Source organism: Caretta caretta, chromosome 9 (genome assembly GCF_965140235.1).
Source record: "Caretta caretta isolate rCarCar2 chromosome 9, rCarCar1.hap1, whole genome shotgun sequence".
Taxonomy (NCBI): Eukaryota; Metazoa; Chordata; order Testudines; family Cheloniidae; genus Caretta; species Caretta caretta.
The window spans coordinates 15,548,664-15,569,691 of NC_134214.1; the positions used below are offsets into that span (position 1 = coordinate 15,548,664).

A 21,028-nucleotide genomic window follows, 5' to 3' on the forward strand; every position below is an offset into this window, starting at 1 on the left:
GAAACCTAGATGTAACAACAGAAAGTAGAGAATGGTAAAATCAATTGGGTTCTCTCAACCATTCACCTACCAGTTCAGGACTGTTCCATCCAGTATGTCTTTAATGAAGTTTTAAATAATCAAAGTTACAGGACTTCTTACTTCCTTTGAGAGACTATTACACAGTCTAATGGATCTATAACCATATATTTTCTCTCTATCAAAATAATTTGTAGGGTTACAAATAGGAATATTACAGCAAAGCATCATTATCCCCTTAACCTGAGAGGCTCAGATGTAGCAAATTTTGCTTTGGTAGCAAAGAAATCAGAAATAATGAGGTTACTAGGTATATCACCCCCAAGTCTATAAATGTGCATTACTATTTCCCAAAAGAAAAGATGGCCTGTGGTACCATTGATAAGCTAGACCTAAAATCTTGTGAGAAATCTCCTAAGGCAAGACACCACTGTAAATGATAAGACACATACCTGTGTTTACAAACTGAACTGACAAACATGCAGAAACTCAATGAGATGCTTCGTTAAATTACAGTTATGGTTAGACAAGAGTATGTGAGAATGTCACCTCCTTATTCAACATATATTTAGATCATGTCTATTTATTTTACTAACAGAACTCAAACCCAATTATTAGAGAAATATATATTAATCTATATCTAAATTATCATAGATTATAGAACCTGGGTGCCTAAAGATAGGTTCCAAAGCCCATTATTAGACACCTAGATTAGTGGTCTGATTATCAGAAGTGCTGAGCACCCAGCAGCTATTCAAAAGAGTTGGCTGCTCAATAATTTTGAGCAACCTAAATAAGGATTAAGAGCCTAACTTTAGGCTACTAATTTTGAAAACCTTGGCCCAAGTTTTTATTACCGCTAGCACTACAGAGTCAATGCAGCTCTTCTGTTTTGCATACTATCAACATAATTGTCAGCTGAGTTCTAGCTGCAGAAGCTCTATCACAGGTGAAAATGCAAGATGCAGAAAGAACGAATTTTGACTGTTGACTCTCAGGCTGAGTTTGCAGCAGGTTCACTTTTTGGCTCATAAACAAAGCAAATTTGACATGGAATGTCACCGCAAGAGAATAAAGACAGAGCCCCGTGGTGTCATTTACAGACAGTCACTTTTCAGAGTATGACTATCCTTTAAATATAATGAAAAGGAACATTCCATTATCATCTTGAAATGGGAAAAGTAAATGTTTCTTTTTTATAGCATGGTTTTCAGGCACCATATGAAGACATAATAAGTTAAATCTTTGGATAAAATTCTAACTGGAGAAGTACATAAATAAGCAGTGCATATGGACCTGCCAGGTTGGGGAGAACAGATAAACTGGTTGGTCACATAGGTCCTGATCATACCCTCTACCTCTCTGGGCAAAGAGGACAAGAACATAGAATACCCAGGAGTGTCGGACTGAAGGAGGAAGTGCTACTTCCATGGCAGCTTTCTCCCTCTCTTTAGACCTATTGTGAGTGGAAACTCAATTTCCTGCTCCATATGAAGGAGAAGCAGGAGACAGGAGGGCTCAGAGCCGTTAGAAACTGGGTCTCCCAGATTAGTAAACTGGTAATTTTTAGTAGTTTGAATGTAATTAACTAACACAACTCCAACAGGAATGTTTATTTTACCCGATTTTAATACATTCTTTCAATCTGACAGAGAGGAACGACTACTCGACACACACATCACCTCAGGAGTGAAGCGAACATCTCCCCTTCCTGGGCATACATCCTGAAATGCCTGTTCCTGGAGAGATCTTTCATTTAATATGCAGCAATACATCATCATTAATGCTAATACTGTCTGTAAGTGGTAAAACTCACTTGGAGCTACAATTTGCCTAAGAGAATTACTCTCTCCTGCTAATATTTTCTACTGATATTTTGCTCCCCAGCCTATTTGTTACATAGATTCCTGATGCAACACACACTGGGTAGGAGGTGTGATACCCTTATTCACTGTACAGAGTACCTGATTCCACAAATGGTCCCAGTGAAGTCAGTAGGATTATTCACAGAATAAGGAAATGCTGAGCATGAGTAAGGGAGGCAGAATCTGGTCCACTGTTATTTCTAATTTGTACTCTGTCTTTGTCCCTATTAATTTGTGGGAAAACAGAGAGTAAATTGAAACAGATGGCTCTATGCTCAGTATCCACATCAACTGTGCATGTTGTTTTGCTGTTTAATGAAAAATATCACCACTGAGGCAGTAGATTGCATGTTGCATCCTCAGCTGGCTTCCTGGTATTGAGGGGCCAAGACCTATCTGTACCAAATGTGTTTTCCAACTATGGCACTTGATTCTGCGACCCTTAAGTACTCTGAGGGCAGGTCTACACTTAAAATGCTGCACTGGGCAGCTGCACCGATGCAGCGGTGCCACTTTAGTGCTTAAGTGAAGATGCTCCTGCACTGATGGGAGAACTTCTCCCATTGGCTTAGTTAATCGGCCTCCCTGAGAGGTGGTAGTTCTGTCGACAGGAGAAGCTCTGCAATCGCCGCAGCACTGTCTACACAGGGGGTTAGGTCGGGAGAACTGTATTGCTCAGCGATGTGGAATTTTCACACCCCTGAGCGACGTAGTTATACAGATATAGATCTATAGTGTAGATCTAGGATAGGTCTACAGTGTGATCATTCCAACGGAGTTCAAGGAGACTCCATGTGGAATAAGGAACCACATAATGTAAGCAAAGGTGCCAGAAAGAGGCCCAGAATAGTCATGCGGTGAGTAACAGGGAAACTTACTTAATATCAACAATTTTCTTTGAACATTCCAGAGAAGGATATTACCCCACTTGGCTGCTGCTGACAGCAAGGCTTCTTTTAAAAACACCACCACCACCACCACCTTTTTTGAGTTTTAAAAGATACAAAACTAAGATGACAAAAAATACCCTTACTTGTAAAACCAAGCAGGGCAGTTTAAAACTCCTAATACAAAATGAATGCTGAATCCTGTATCATATACAGCCCACCACCATCTTTATAAACATGCATTTATATTAATAGTAATATCACTGTTAGAGAAGCATGTCAAATCTCAAACATTCCTCCCATTCATTATACAAGAAAAGTGATTCTCTTACAAATGCTATTGAGCACGATGCTTTCTACTCTGAGTACAGTCCCACTGAAGTTAATAGGGTAGCAAGGCTGAAATCAAAGGGAGTTAGATGCCTAAATAACATTGAGGATCTAGGCCTAAGTGTTTTGCAGATCAATCCTTTATGTTGCTTAGTTCTGTTCCAGAGAAAGGTGTTTCTGTGTAACTCACACACATACTCTTTTTCTCTACTTTGGTCATCACAAATAACTGCTTTAGCTTGAAGTTAAATGAGCAAAAAAGATGTTCCAGTTACCAGCTAGCTACACTCATCTGAAATAAATCAATTGGCAGCAATCAGAGAGATGCTGTCCCATGGACTTGTAACACGCTTTCCCAATTAAGCTGTTCAGCCCGAGTCTTAAATAGCTGCCCACAGATTGCTGCAAATTGAGTGATCTCCTGACAACTGACAGTTACTGACTGATATGTCACAGGGGAACAGTTTTTGCTTTAGTTGGTTGAACTGACTTCAAACTGTTTATTACTGTTAAAAAACCTGTTTTTATAATGTGTATGTCTGTTTTGAAGGAAATCTGAAAAGTGGATTTCTACTATAACTTTATCTATTATATGTACAGTAATCCTGAATATTACTGTAATTAGGATTTTTCTTTAAAGGTGAACTAAATAGGAGCCACAATCAAGGATCAGGACCCCACTGTGGGCTCTGCAGGCTAGCTTGTCACTTTCCCGAGTGAAAGGGGAAAGGTGTAGTTAGGCTGTACCTGGAGCAGAGTTTTACTTTTCCCTTGCTTAAAAGGGAAAGTAAGCTACTCTAGGCCTTTCCCAGGCACAGATTAATTCCACTTCTATACTCGTTTAGCTGCACTGGCCAGCGTGTTGGGGGCGGGCGGGGAGAGGGGCAGGCTTTGGCCACTCCTTTCCTGCCTGTGTATGAGGGGAAGTAGCAGCCTATCTAAACAGGTAACAACAAAAACATTCCCTCTGCCAGAGATATTAAAATAAATACACAGAGTCTGGGAGGGAAAATTAGAGTCTTTGCTGTCTGCCCCAGCCACACGCAATTCAGTTTTATGAACCATGCAGACTCATGGCCTTGACTACAATGAGGTTTCTAGGGATATCTACCACAGACGCAACCCCAATGCCACTACCATTGGTGAGAAACATAGTGTGGACTGCCAGCTGGCATTTTTACCACTGTATTGTCTACTGAGACCAAAATAGCTTAGTGCCTAAAACAATTCTGAAAATTTAACCCAAGTGCTACGAGAGCTAGAACCTTAATGTTGCTCCCTTCCTTTGTGAGTCACCAGCTGTATTTCAAGACCTGTTTCTCTAAACAAGCAGCCCGGAGTAAATAAAATCCCCCAACAATTCACACAGACAATTCACAAAACAAACTCAAAAATTCTCTCTGAAATTTCTAAAGTGATATTTAACTGTGTACCCTGGAACATGGCTATGTATGGAGGCAGAGTATTTGATAGTCATTGTTATGTCATTCATCAACAACTCTTAGTAACAAGCACTTCCATGATGAAAGACCTGTCGGCTTCTGTTGCATCTCCGCACTTGATCAGATTTCAGGTTTTTTACCCCTTAAGTAACCAAATGCCATGGGTCAGAATCAGGCAACACAAAGGGCCCAGAAAGCAGTCAGATCTCCCCATTTAGGGACTTCCCAGAATGGGAGAGTCCCAGCAGGCCTACAGGTAGGATAGCCAGTTCCTACACCAAACTCTTGCAGTCCCCAGCGTAGGAGGCATGTGGAGAAGAGTGTGCTCTATTCTGACAGTCTCTGCCTGGAAGAATGTCTCTTATGGGCCGTAACCTGTTGGCATAAATCATCTATGCTGGGGCTGGTATAAAATCGGGCCCAGAATCAGAAAACTGCAACGAGCTCCTTTGTGCTATCACCCCCCACTCATCTGCATCCCATGGAATTTGGGCACAGTGAGAATGTGTGGCCATGTATTTGAAGCCCTGCAAAGTGTAGAGCTGGCTTCAATAATTATCTTTAATATAAAAAGAGTAAGATAAGCAGAAATAAGAACTGTGGTTTGTTGCATTTATTACCCTACCAATGAGCCATATGTCCATTTAATAAAGGTTACTGATCTCCCTCCTGCCTCATACATTATTCAGAGTTCTTGGAAAATGCATTGGGGACTGTACACAAGCACCTGATCATTCAGTCATATATTCTTTTTGTGGATGTATTTTACAGACTGCACTTCTATCAAACCTTTTATCTGTGTTTCTCCAAAGCTTTTCTTTATAGTATTCTTCTGGAATCAGATGCATTCACACATATTGGTTTATTGCACTTATGAGAGTGCATAAAACAGATTACTAATGTAAATGTAAATGGCACACAGAATTTGTGATGAGAATAAACTGTTTTGAAGCGTGAGAGTTTTTTTCTGAGTCATTAAGAGTGTGGATTCCATCCTCTTATTCACTGTTCTCAGCCACTCTCCATTACTGAATTCAAAGTCTGAAAATGTCAGTTTTGGAACCAGTGCCAGGAGCTTTTTCCAGTGTGTTAGTTGTGAGCACAACTGCTAAACATTTCAAAGCATGAAGAGCTTTTGATTTTATGTTTCTTATATTAATGAGAAATGAAAAGCTTAAACGTAAGACCCTACCTGTTTATATTCAGATTCTCTTCCAACCACTACCTGCACCACATAACTGATAGGATCTCCTTTCATGGGTGGGACCATTTCCCATGTGATTTCACAGGCATTTCCATCCAACTGTGTCACTCGAGGGGCTGTAATAAAATTTGTGCATATTAGACACTAATGTAAACAATGACATTGCAATAAATGATATATAGGCTTGGAATGATTAGATTTTTATTGCTAAATGCTGGCAAATGTCGATTTCACTGTACACACACAAACTGATGAAAAAATATTTCCATCAATCATAACAGAAATTTACAGATAGGCAAAGTAAGAAAAATGCTGCTTGAGAACTCATTAATTAGAGTTTGATTTAGGGATATTTACTTTGTATATTTGACATATGATGTTGACAATTTGTGTTTTAACAGTTATAAAGCTTTAGCTTTTTGAATCTAAAGATCTATTGTCATTAAATAGGTTTCAGAATAGCAGCTGTGTTAGTCTGTATTCGCAAAAAGAAAAGGAGGACTTGTGGCACCTTAGAGAATAACAAATTTATTTGAGCATAAGCTTTCGTGAGCTACAGCATCCGATGAAGTGAGCTGTAGCTCACGAAAGCTTATACTCAAATACATTTGTTAGTCTCTAAGGTGCCACAAGTACTCCTTTTTTTTGGTGTCATTAAATAATTATTGTCTGACCCTGCCATAATCTACTGTATCTGGGAAAATTTAAATAAATAAAAATAAAAAATGCTTAAAAGTAAACACAAAAATAAAAATCCAATTCTGCCAAGGCTAATTATATACCTTCTCTATACAAAAACCACAGAACACTTTACAGAGAGAATTGGAGGATTTCACAAGTCTGGTAGGAGAAACTGGAATGTGTTTATGTAGCTAAAATATTAAAAATACCACCTATACACTAGCTTTTTTGTAAATTTTGGACTAGATCCAGTAATCAGGCAAAACTCCCATTTACTTCAAAAATAGTTTTGCTGGAGTATGAGGTGGGGCCTTTAATCTGAATCAAAGTAAAATGAGAATTGGTTTCTGACTCTTAAGGCCAATACAAGATCTAAATGAGACAAAATATCTCTTATTCCGCCTCCCTCCTCCCAAAAAACACACACACGCACACACAATAAACTACAGAAGTGTAGTATGTGAGTGTAGCAAAAGCCTTGGAACTTAATAATTCAACTGTAACGGTATCCACTGTGCTTTTCAAGTGGAAAGCAATGAGATGACTAGTGACGGCAAGCTGACTTTCCACGGAATTCTGTAACACTAGTGAGCTACATCTGTGCTACTGGAGCCATCTCTAAGAACATAAGAGCGGCCATTCTGGGTCAGACCAATGGTCCACCTAGCCCAGTATCCTGTCTTACTATAGCGGCCAATGCCAGGTGCTTCAAAGAGAATGAAAAGAACAGGACAATTATCGAGTAAGCCATCCCTTATAATCCAGTCCCTGCTTCTGGGATCTCTGTATCATCTCTGTAGCATGGTCCACTTGTGAGGGCATGAGGATGTGGGCAGCAGATACTTGTGTTGAAGCTTGATTACTACTACCTCATCAATTATTTTCCTTAGGAAGGCAAGGTTGGAGATAGAAGGGGGCTAGGTGGAAGATAAATTTGAAAGATTTTCTGCAACAGAAAATTCTGTAGTCAATGAGAGTTTTGCCATTGATCTTTGTAGAGCCAGGATTGCACCTCAGGAGTTGTTTTTTTGGGGGGTTGGATTCAACCTAGAACCAAAATCATATGGATAGGTTCAAATATAGGGATTCATATATAAACCCTGCCCTGATCCTGGAAGTTTCAGGGATTAGATTTGAGGTTTTGGTTTCGCGCATATGCTAGCAACTAGGAAAGCATGATGTATCACGAAATGCTGTCTTCCTCACAAAATGACCTTTCATCAACTAAAAGCCATCAGATTTCACTCTATGCCCACCAGTAACAGCAAGCTGGCAGGTCAACAGACCACAGGGCTCTGAATGATGGCAATATGTTCACATGTACACCTGAGCATCTGTCCCCTGATGATTTCAAAACAACTGCAGCAGCATCCAGATTATAACAACCTTGCTGTTTGTTGTAGAGGGAGCATATGGCTGAAAAGTGAAACCGTGAGGCTGGAGAGAATGACACGTGCTGCAATACACGTCAGGGAGCTGTTAGCACATGCACATGCAAGAACATGTGCACATTAAAAGTAACACATTTCCCAGCCCTGTGGAAATACAGTAATATGAGAAGCCGCCAAAGAAACCGGTGCTGCTACTGCTGCTGTACAAATTACATCAACCCTAAACTAATCCATTACCACTGAAAAGGGGCCTTGTGCATTATATTCAGATCCAACTATAAATATACATTTGCTTCTCATATCAACACCTGCCTACTTGGAGAGACTGTGAATGGAAACTTTCATCTGAGCTGGTACACCTCTCACCCTCACATACTCTCTTAGGTTTTTGTCTGCCAGTTGCAGAACAAAACTGGCAACATATACATTTCCCCTTCTTTAAATGACTATGGACATTGGAGGGAATCAAAAATGGACTGTTTTGTTGCCCAACTCGACAGGACTCATCTCTTTTCCATTCAGTTTCACTTTCCTGTTGCAGTTTCTGTGGCTACAGTGTTTGCCATATTGTGGGGTCTACCACTGCCAGTATTCTGACATTTAGTTATCTCCCTGACACTCCCCCCAACATGTGTGGGATATCATAGCTACTTCACATTCAGTTCAGAATGTGAACCATGCCAAAACTAGGACTGAATACTTAGGCAGAAAGGTACTCTTCCATTTAGATGAAAAATGGAGTTCTGATCCAATTATATTTTGGAAATGGGACAGCAGAATTGTCAAGGAGTGCTCTCCACTGAACAAATATAATTTACATCTTAACTTTCTGTCACATAAGTACAGCTTCAAAACAAAACACTAGTAGATTCCAAAAAACAATGGGGAAATCCCTGTAAAGATATTACCTATCACCAGGCTATCAGTAAAGATATTAGCTGTTTGAAGATACAGTACTAAAGCATTACATTGCTCCTGTCGGAATTCCTTGCAGGTGTATAGTAGTTTGTTTCCATGTCCACTAATTTAAATTGGGTGGTTGCAGTATTTTCCCTCTAAATTCCATCATGATGGTGCTACATCACCACTAAAGACATTTACTTCAAATATACTGGAGCAGATTGACTACACATGGTAAAGAGCAAAGCAGCAGATTCACATGGTTATGATGTAGCCAGGGTGGCACGCAGAATGAACCTCCCTCTTGAACAGTCCCTTGCAAATCTCCTTCCTTTGGCAAGAATCAATATGGGAGGACTTAGGATTCTTAAATCCCTCACAATTGCATCTTCCAACCTAATTCATGGCTGACCTTGCACTCTCTTTCTGTTGACCTCACTCCTATAAAACTTCTGAAAAAGAATAACTTCTTCTGCATGTTGGATGTGTCCCCACCACTGCAGCCATCTTGTTTTCATATAGTGCAAGATTGCAACTTGCCAGGAATGTCTCTCTCCTCATTTGTGAAAAAATCAAACCAATGGATATTTAAAAAAACACCGTAACTTTTGACACTGGAAACTGCTTAGTTTCCTTGCCTCAGCTGTTTTTAACAGCCAAGTTTCTGCTCCATATAACAGGGCTGTAATCACTATTGTGCTGCACATTCATGTCATAGTTGTCATAGACATCCTGCCATCCAAATAGAGGCCTTTTAAGATGCTGAATGCCACTGACACAAGACAGATCCGATATGTGACTTCTTTGGTTATAGAATCTCCTGCTGTCAACCAACTACCCAGATACATAAAACTATTCACTCATTCAATGTCATTTACATGGCAGCATTGGCATAACATTAGTTTTACAGGAGGCATGCATAGCATTGGTTTTATCACCACTGATCTTAAGTCCCATTGAATCTGAAGTTTTCCACAGCTTTTCCAGCATTAAATGTAGTGGGTCAGTAATCTCTCCAAGTAAGAAAGTATCACCTGCAGACTCAAGATCCTAGAAAGATGAATCTTCAAATTTCACACCTCTTAACTTTTTCCTCAGTCAGCTTCATCAACAGTCTGTTAGAATATTATATAATGTAGGTAAGAAAACACATTCCTGGTGTAAACCTGATTCTACTAAAAACAGTCTGTAATACAACCACAGACACTCACACAGCTAAATGTACAGCGGTCCAGTTCCTCCACTAGGCACTCCATACTGGCATAGCAGTATCCATACTGCTGACTGATGCACTGAGTCAAAAGCAGTTGCAAAGTCTATGAACACAACATTAACTTTCTTCTGTCACTCTAGTCATTCTTCAGTAACATTTCCCAGAGCATATATGGCCTGTAGATCCACCTGTGTGGAAACCACACTGGTTGTCTCTAATTTTTGGGTTGAAACAATATTTCAGTTGTTTCAGAAGTATGATCGTAAACACCTCCCCTGGGAGTGACAGCAGCATTATTCCATTATAATTGGAGCAAGCTAATTGCTCTTTTCTTTTTTTAAAAATGGGATGATACAGCCCCTTTTCCAATCTTCTGGAATGTGAACAGTTTCCCAATCTTTTAAGACAGCTCTGAGTAGCCAGCGAACTAAATCCGGGTCTCCACTATTTAGCAATTTTGATGAAATAAAGACTATGTGCTTCATCATTTTGTAACTATTTGATGGCAAGCATCACTTTCTCTAATGTCACCAGCCTGTTTTCTGATGGGTTCATTTTGGGATTAAGTTATAGTAGGAGTTGCATCATGGTGGAAATCTATTAATTAATTCACAAAAATACTCACGCCAATGCCTAAGTTGTGCATCAATATCCTGGCAGTATTTTCCATTTTTGTCCTTAAATAGTGGAAGTCATGAGAATGGACATTCAATTATGACCTTCAAGCTCTCAAATACTGTCTCTAGCTTCGACACGTGGAAGAAAAGGACATAAAATGTTGGCAGTTTCATATATGTTTGATCTATTTCAGCAGTTTCATCTGCTACTCACAATGGAACCAAGCTTCATCTAAATCTTCTACTAGAGGCAGAGTCATTGGACCATATGATGGATCTTCCATAAACCAGAGATGAGGAAAGATCCTGATATAAAGATGGTATATGCACTTCTGCAACAATGTCAGTATCTGACGAATGGATTGTGGAACGTTCAAGCATTCAGAGCCCCATTAGAAGAGTGACTTTCCTGGATGAAGAATTGGAAAGACTGAATGCTGACATACGTGGCGTGCAGGAGATACGGTGGAATTTAAACAACGAGAGCACAGCTATGACTTATAGAGGTCAGACTTTTTGATTGTTGAATGTCTGTGATACATCTGATGGGCACACTTGCGTTGTTCTAGTTTTGTTCCTGAGGGTGTAATCTGCACTACTGGCATTGCAGATTTATTCTTCATGCCGGATAACGGCCATTTTCAGTTTGAAGGTAGGATGTCTAGTAGTTATTAGTGTACATGCTCCACATGATACAAGGCATGATGCTGAAAAAGATTCTTTTATGCCATGTTAGATGACATTGTATCTAGTACATCACCCCGCCTTCATATTGTCATCTTAGTAGATATGAACGTGAGAATTGGCTACAATGGAACTGGATCTGAATTAGCACTGGAACCACACGACCTACCAGAAGACAGATCAGATAATGGTGTGCGTCTATTAGAATTTGCTTCTTCACATGGACTATATTTAATGGCTACTTAGTTTCAGCACAAGAATTCCCGTAAGTATACATTTTGAAATCCATTGGGCAACAATACAACCTTGTATCCCCATTCTAGTTTGGAAACGCTTGACTAAATTCACATAGGATGTACATGTATTTAGGAGTGCTGATCTTGCTCCGGAATTTGATTGACTCCAAATAGCAACAATGATGTTCCATTTAATAAAGTTCCAGAGACAGGTATCTACTACATTGAAATACTTCAGTGTTGATAAACTTTATTATGAAGCAATTGCTAATAGTTACATGGTAGAAATTTCCAATAAATATTCTATATTGGATGACCAACTGTCTACCACGGAGGAAGAGTGAACTTTATTTCAAGTTTCTATCGCAGAGATTGCTGGAAAACAACTAATGAGAATGAAGGAGCAACACTGCAATACAGATGATACTATCAAATTATGGGAGAGTAAAAAAGGTGTACTGTAGAATGGATACACTGGACGGTCAAAGTCGAATCAGCAAAGAGAGGAGGAAATGGGCTACAGAGAAAAAGAAATGTCTTGATTAAGACATCAAGACAGCCTGTACGAATTATTGTGAACAGGGTAAAACACACTAAATGGTCAGTATGTCATCTGAATTCAACTCAGTTCATCTAATGTAAAATTATATGTGGCTCCTGTATTTTCTTGGTAATGCAACTTCCTTGAAAGGTGCTGTAAAGTGTGATCATTTTATACAGCGCAAAAGGGTTTGAATTTTGAATTTAGTTTGAATGCACTCTGCTTATTTCCTATGGAAAACAAACTTAAATGAGGCTATGCAGATGGGGATAATCTCCCTTCTTGTGCATACAAAATGTGAATGGGAGTTTTATACATTAAAGGAAAACTAAACTCTGGAGTGTTAAATGCATTTTCACAGTTGAACAGCAACATGTAATTCCATTAGTTTTCAAGTCCCATACGCATACCTACATATACATCCTATCAGTTATGCCCCTCATTAAAATATTTTGCGGTAATGGTCCCACATCCTGTAACAATACTTTTGTTAGTAACAGTATTTTAGACTATCTCTGTAGAGTAATTAACCTCGTCAGGTTTATATGGGATTTTCTTTGGTGAGAATTTAGTTTCCTATCATAAGTTATTGGAAAGTTATTTAACTAGTCAACCACCATGCCTTCCCTCTTCCCCTCGCCCCCACAGAGCATGCATCAGATCCCATCATTAATCCATACCTTTGATGGCAGGTGGGACAGATTTGGTTGTGCAGAAGGTACATATTTCTGAGAACGGCCCTTCCCCAGCATCATTTACTGCCTGTATTCTAAATGTGTAGCAAGTAGATTCCGTCAGCCTTTGTACCTTGTAGGTGTGACTTGGTCCCCTGTATATCGGAATAAACCTAGAAACCAGCAAATAGAGAATGAAATCAATTGCACTTGGGGTGGCAACAGCTTTTCTGAATGTTATATGCATATAGGCTTTTTATACTCAACCATCCATACTCTGAAGAAGTGTAGATCATATCATGGAAATTACCAAATACAATTACGAAGATTAGTACGTATACAAGCATATATAATAAATCTATTATTAGATATTAGGAAAACCAACAGTTTAATGTATCTTCTGCAAATAATCCTCCATATTTCAAAATAATTATATTTGGAAAACATCTATCTATATGTTGCCTACTAGCGACTTAATCAAAATGGATTAAATTACTTTACCATACGCCTTCATTACAATATAGTACAGGGATCAGCAACCTTTGGCACGCACGCGGCCCATCAGGGAAATCCGTTGGTGGGCCGGGCCGGTTTGTTTACCTGCAGCGTCCGCAGGTTCGGCCAATCGCAGCTCCCACTTGCCGCGGTTCACCGTTCCAGGCCAATGGGGGCTGCGGGAAGTGGTGTGGGCTGACGGATGTGCTTGCTGACGCTTCCCGCAGCCCTCATTGGCCTGGAACGGTGAACCGTGGCCAGTAGGAGCTGCGATCAGCTGAACCTGCGGATGCTGCAGGTAAAGAAACTGGCCTGGCTGGCCAGCGGATTTCCCTGATGGGCCGCGTGCGTGCCAAAGGTTGCTGATCCCTGAAAAAGTAGAACCTCAGAGTTAAGAACACCAGAGTTATTAACTGACCACATCTGGAACAAGAGGTACACAATCAGGCATCAGCAGAGACCAACCCCCCCCCCCCCCAAAACCACAACAACAACAAAAAAAGCAAATACGGACAAGAACTGTGTTAAACGTAAACAACTAAAAAAAAAATAAAAGGAAAGCAGCATTTTTTTTCCTCATAGTAAAGTTTCAAAGCTGTATTAAGTCAATGTTTAGTTATAAACTTTTGAAAGAACCACCATAACATTTTATTCAGAGTTACGAACATTTCAGAGTTATGAACAACCTTCATTCCTGAGGGGTTTGTAACTCTGTACACTGATATAGTGCTGGTAATTTACAGCACTTCACAAACACAGGGCCCAATCCTGCAAACCCTGGCTCACTTGACTAGTCCTTACTCATACAAGTAGCCCTGCCCCCCAGGCTAGGTCCTGCTCTCATTTACATCAGTTTAAACCCAGAGTAACTCCATTTAAATCAACATGCCAGGATTTGCAGAATTGATCACAGATCAGACAGATTTCTCTGTCCTGAAAGGTTTACAAATTGAAATAAAACAAGACAAACATCCAAGGCAACAGCTCAAAAGAGAGCATGTCACAAGATGATCAATATCAGGAAGGTGGGGGGAAGCTTGAAGAGGTAGGTTTTAAAGAGTGATTTGTGGGAATGATAGAGACTGTCTAGTGAATGAGATCAGGAAGACTGTTTCAGATGTAGAGAGCAGTTCTTGGGGGAAGACAAGAATTGTAAAAGGAGATAGTACTTAGGCACTGACTTCCAAAACACTGGTTCTGGCTGGGCCAAACACAAAGAAAGAAAACTTACTTGTATAATACAATACCATACATAAAGTACAAGTTGCTAGCCAGAGAGAACCTGGATTCCAATTTACATGGCTGTTTCCACTAGAGAACATGTCAATAATAGTCATACATCAGACAGTGATTTCTAGCTTTTTATGCATTCTGTAAGGGTCTGTCCCTATAAAGGACTGAGCAGAATTGGAACTGAAGTTACACAGGACAGCACAGGACACGCTCAGCCTCTTGCAGCAAATGATCCTTAATTCTCAGTTGGAGAACACAGCTGGTTACTTTTTGAATGGACCCTGAATTTATGGGACTATAAAATTTATGACTGTCAATCATGTGGTCTTCTGATGGTTTAACACATGCATTCAAATATTCTAACTATTTTAGATGATTTGGAACCACTGGGAAAAAGACAAAATGATTCCTTTTGACTTCCGCTACCCCAAATCTAGAGTTCTATTCTGAATAATAAATCCTGGCCCTTTAGGCTTTTTACAAGCTTTAAAGAATAATCAGGTCAGGGATTTCACAACAAAAGGGCTTGTGCCATTAGCTCTCAGGGGACAGAAACCAATTCACGCTAAATTATGGTACAAATCCATAGAAGTACAAAGCACAAACAGAGGTCAAGAATCATCTGCAATAAAAAGAAATGTTCAGGGAGTTCAAAATTGCTGAATTGTACTTTGAGGTCTAATTAGGTTTCATACTCCCATAAAGCTTTAATGACCCCTCACTTTGATTGTAAATTCTAGATCCATCCTCACAAGTTATGAAGAGTTTAGGAGAGATCAGACTAAGTACTTCTCCTTCAGCCACTTTCTGATTTGATATGAAATTTCTGAAGAAGAATTGTACTTCTATTCAACTTTAGACACTGATGTTTTCAGGTCGGATTGTCTTTGCTATCCCACACTTCTGACAGTAACGTAAGCATGAACAGGAAGTTTCAAATGGCCAGGAAAGAGCCCGTCATCACAGGGTAAGTCTTTTTAGAAGTAGTTTTATATTAAATGCTCAAAATGGATACAGCGTAACAGGCTGCAAATTTAGGCCTAGTCTGTGTGTGTGTACACACAAGCAGCATTCCCCTCACCCTGCACATCCCAACCTAAAGACTAGCTCAAAAGTAGTTCCAGCACTCAGGGAAGTGAGAGGATTCTTCATTCCTGCCAATCCAGGGTATGTGGATGGCAAGATGGAGGCAGAGTCCCAGCCTGCTGCTGCCTTTGCAGTGATGCGTAGAACTAGCTGGGTGTCCGAAGGGACGCAGATTGAGCCAACTAAAGGGATGATGTAGAATGTACTCTCCTCCAGGCTGGGGAGTTGTGGGTAGGTGTTGTGCTTACTGGAGCACAATGCTTTCTGGAGATGCCCAGCCACAGGGTGGCCTTGCATCACCCCCAAGGCAAGCTAGATTGTGTAATTTACAATCTGATCTTTCAAATAAAGGCAAGGAATCCAAAAGTGAAGGTTTTGTAGTGGCATTAAGAAGGGATCCAGTAAAGCACTTGTGTTTGTGCTTAAATTTAAGTCAGCGGGACTACTCTTTTTGACGGGGGAATTCTCTGTTTTCCTGAGGACTAGCTTACACATGCTACACTCTGATCCCTCCCTCCCTCCCTCCCAGGAGGTGAGAGGCCCTCAGCATTTGCATGCACAATTTTTGTTTGTTAAAAGAGAAGATGTTGCAAATACCCATGCAAAGCTGTATTTGCACTAGTTTTTGTGGCACAAGTCAAGTCCTCCCGCAGTTTACAAGTGTTTCAGTCAGCCATCCAGAGAGCAAAACGAATACCATGTGACTTAGGTCACCTAACACAGATAGTGAATGCACAGAGCAATGGGCACAGTGAATATGCTTAATTTTGTTTGCATCCAACATATGAAGAGTGGTCTTTCAACCAGTTATGCACCCATCTTATAGTAATTTCATCTATACCATATTTGTTTATGAAAATGATATGTAGAACTCTGCCAAAAGCCTTATTAAAGTCCTGAAGTATCCAGTCAGTTCCTTATCAGCTATGCTAGTTATCCTGTTTAAGAAGGAAATTAGATTGGTTTGGCATGACTTGCTCTTGACAAATCCATGTTGGCTATTAATTATCACCTCATTATTCTCAAGGTTTGAAGAAACTGATTGTTTAAAAATTTAGGCAAAACTCAGGAAAACTTACTGAGATTATTAACCTGCAAATTTTCCACAGAGGACTATGGGAATGCTGCTGGTTAAGTTTTGAGTTGGAATTTCCGGATTTGCTCCATAAATTTCTGTTCTTAGTTTCCTAGACTGATTCTTATTCAGCCCGCTCTGACATTTGGAAATAGGCATAATTATTCCAATTACTCTCTCTCTCCCCCTCCCCCTCCCTTTTTTTTTTAATCTCAAGGAACATCTGTCAATGAAAGTAAAATGCTTTCCAGGAAGAACCTGCATCCTCACTGCAATACACAACACTGTAATGTTAGCTGATTTAAACCTTTAAAATGTTGCCATCCTTTCTCAGATGACAGAGGAAAACAGGCTGCTTTATTAAGTCAATCAGATTCAATTAGAGTTAGAGTCTGCAATAGCAATAATGGATCTTAATTCTGTCGGAAGATGCATATTGTGATTTAAGAAATGAAAACATTTCATCTTGATTACAAACATTTAAACTTCAAAACACAGCTGACTTTTTGATAATCATGTAGAATTCTATTAGAGCCTGCAGTAGGCACTTTGTATTCCTTGAGAAGTGATCTTCATTACATTTAAAAGCAGTGTGTTTTCCATTTGGCACTGAGGCTTTTAATATCTGAGAGACATGTTCTGCAGTCCCTACTCAAGCAGAACTCCTAGGGGAATGCCTATGGGAGTATTCCCTGGATAATGATTGCACTGGATTGCACATATTTGGAATCATACTACATCATGCATTGTAAGCTATTCTATGCATTTACAAAGCACACACTGTTCTGTCAGACACCACTGATTGTATGTTCCTGTGTTGTATAGCCAGTTAATGATTATTAAAGATAAGATTAACTTATTTTCATTCTGACTGTTGCTAGTGAACCCTTTTAAAATCTATAGCTAGTTTAAAATAATGTTAAGCTCCTTGAGCTCTATATAAGCTCCCAGCTTGTCCTCCTTGGTGAACTTCACATTGCCCCTGTCCCCTTTACTCCTGACATTCCAACCCTTGTTGTATGCTCATTTCTCTGCTTCTTGCACAATCCCTTCCATGCCTTTTTCCACACAGCCCCCGGTGCATGAGACAACAGTCCTGCACCCATCTCCCAGGCCCCCATCTTGTCTGCATGTGAGACTCTCTTAAAGACTGCCTAGCGAGAATGGGTGTGATTTAGACATAAAAAAGTCTTCTCTGTTCTTCCCCTTCTTCTAACCTCTACCCATTTATCTGCCTGTCCTTGGACAGAGAGCAGCTCTGAGCAGTGAATCTTCCTTCATGGATGATTCCAGGGTACTTTATGAGCACCAACATAAACCGATCATCATCATCAGCAGGCGCCGACAAATACCCCGGCTTTTCCTTTTGTATGAACATTTCTCATTTAAACAAAAGCAATTAAAATGCAAATTGGCTTCTGAAAACATACTTAATAAAGAAAACATATCTAAAAAATTTATGCTATCTGATGACTTTGTCATGAGAGATGGGAAACACATACAAGCACTGGATGCACAATTCCAGAGACTGAGTTTCCCCTGCATGACTACATGCACTTGCCCAGGAGAACTATAAATTTGTTTTCACTGGTTCCCCCAAGTCCCACCCAAATCTGCTTGCTCAGGCCAGGATAAAGGTAGAGAGAAATCTCAGCCAAGGTGGGCTCACTATCTTATTGGACAAATTGGATTGCTTGATAGATCAACAGATTAGCAGTTGAAGGGAATGTAAGGATGTTAATGAAGCATGTTTCTCTGAAAACCTTTAACTCAGATTGGTGTAGTTATGAACATTGCCCCATATGGGTTATAAATTGGCTGAAAGAATGTAAATGCTGTAACCCACCCTTGAAAAATAAACACAGGTTTAAATTATAGAGGAAAAAATGGCTCAAAAAATCTGGGTGGACCATCTATGTGAACCCAAAAATTAGTCTGTGAGGTTTGAGAAACCTCTGGTTCCATGAGGCTTATTTCCCCCTCAGCCTGAGACTTTGAAGTCTGCAAGCTGTGAAGCTTAAAGTCAGGCTTTGCTCTGTGATGTGTGTGTGGGGATGGTGGTCAACTTTGCTGCCATTTTGTTCAATGGTTCAGTAAAAGATCCCAACAGCATTGTGTTTACCGTCGGAAGATCACACCATGCAAGAGTGAAACATTAGTATTAAGACTACATTTTAACTTGAGGTAGTACTCCCTCCCACTCAATAAGTGCCAAAACCTGAAAACAAAAGTGACTTTGTCTAGTGAAGGAGACATCCCCCAGAAATTCCCCCCATCTTCTTACTTTATCAGCTTGAATGATTCTCCCTGACATTCTGTCAAACACAGAAGTCATTTATTTATTTACACAGATGAAAAGAGAGAACAGGGTGTCCTAGAAAAATTGTTCGGGAGAGATCATTGCTCTGATTTTCTCATCAATAGTCTTTTCTCCTCAATAAAGATCTTTCTGGGAAATGGTAGGTATGTCACAGCTATTTTATTACCCCCACTTCAAGCCCTTCCAATCAAACAGAGGATTATGAATGTTCATTCACAAGTCCTCAACACAGTTTAATCAGCTGGTTCTCTTTGGGTTTTGCTTAGATTTTGGAAACACATTTGAATGTCCCAACAACTTCATTTAAAAGAAAAATCCAATGCACAGCACTAAATAAGAGAGCAATCTTGAGCAAAGTACAATGGCATAAATAGAAGCCTGATGCTTTACTGTCTTGCTGAAAAATATGGTGCTCTGCAATATCAATGGGCTGAAGAGAAATTTAACCTGGCAACCTGAGGCTTTTTTCTCCACAAAAACAGCAACTGCCTAATGTAAAACCAAGGTTCATGCATTTCATGAATCAACAGCGGTTAATGGCTTAATAAAGCAGGATTATCACAAAAAATGTCCCTGTTTTCTGCACAATTACCACCCCCGCCTTCCACTTAGTTTTTTTTTTATAGATAGCTCCTCTACTCTGTTTACAGAGCACATCAAACCCTCATCTGTTTTTGTGATTTTCTTTTCCCACCAGCAGTTCCACACACTGTGAGGAGGCACCTAGGAAGCTGCAAAATAGGAACACAGTTCACCGGAGGAGTAAGAGAACATCAAGTTCTTTGCAGGGCTTGAATTGGAAAAACAGAAGCCAGATTCTCAGCTGATCAAAATGGGTGCTGCTCCACTGAAGTCAATGGTGCTACATCCAGTCACATGAGCTTAGGACCTGACTCCAAAGTGCTGATAGACCCTCACCTCTAGGCTTCCGTCAGCATGAAGTCATTCCTCACGCACAACTGTGCATCATGACGGACATTCAAATCCTGCCTATTTCCAGCCACAGTTGGTCTGGAGGTTTACCCCCTTCCAGTCTTCAACTGAACATCTCTCCCATTGATGTGAGAAAGTGTCATTTTGTCTCTCCTGAGACCATGGGGGCTGATGCACCAGAAATATGAGGGCAAGTGTTATTTTAAACACCTTCCTAGTGAGGGTTTCAGAAAGGTAGGGCAGATTTAAATTTGCAGCCTGCGGAGCCCCATGAGCTGGGAATAGCTGGGAAATGTGTTGCATCTATATATCCCCTGGCACCCTAGTCATAGCCCTCCAGTATGACCCATAATTAATCAGTACCTAGACAGACAGAATTCATCTATACATGATGTGTATATGGGCATGCACACATATCATCCTAAGCACTGAGTTGACCAACTTGTCTGGAAAATGCCAGAGATTTAAGAGCAGAAGTGAACACAATATTTAAATATGGTTTTGTTTTGGCTGTTTTGTCAAAGTTTACTGAGTGGTACCAAATTTTTTAAAACCTAGAGAAATCACTGAAGTCAACAGCAGATTAACTGTAAATACATTTTTTGAACTTAATTTGTGCTGGTTTCATCAGCGTTATATACTGTTATTGGAGAAAATAGTTCGTATCTGATCCCAATGAGTTTATCACTACTCCTAATTCTGTTAGCACTGGCCCAGCAATTCCGTAACCTAAACAAATGTTTCCTTCCAAGTAACCTAAATGAAAGAGCTAGTGCACAGTATTCCAGTTTAAAAGTGTGCTCGAAAACAAAGCCCCTCACTTGTTTTTCTAAATAGCATTTTTTTAAACGGATCCATATAAACAAGTAATGTCTCCTATTAAAATAGGCAGATCTTTACAACCATACCATTCTACCCAGCTAATATAATCAAGTGCTTCTTCCTTCAGTATACAAAGACAAAGATCAATCAAAAGAGAAAGAAAGATAAAAAGTGAAATAGGAAAAAATATTTCCTTTCTTCTGCTTAGTCATTGACTGTACTTTACAAATCAAGTGATTTGCAGGAGATCCATGTTGATAGGCTCTGCAGAGTAAACCCATGTTGTCAAAAGATTCGGATCTAACCTGCATTCTGTGGGTCAGCCTTTCATATGCAGCAGCATCTGACAATATTGTAACCCATACTTATGGCTATGTGCCA

At 39.9% G+C, this 21,028-nt stretch overlaps 1 protein-coding gene across 1 annotated transcript in view; it reads right to left on the reverse strand.

The window, feature by feature from the left end:
- Positions 1–21,028, reverse strand: part of FNDC3B (fibronectin type III domain containing 3B) — a 366,117-nt gene that overhangs the window by 18,751 nt on the left and 326,338 nt on the right. Inside the window, exons 24-25 of the mRNA XM_048864394.2 lie at positions 12,690–12,856; positions 5,735–5,862 (exon numbers count right to left, since the gene is read on the reverse strand). Of these exons, the coding sequence (XP_048720351.2) occupies positions 5,735–5,862; positions 12,690–12,856 (295 nt within the window). The remainder of the gene's footprint in view (positions 1–5,734; positions 5,863–12,689; positions 12,857–21,028) is intronic.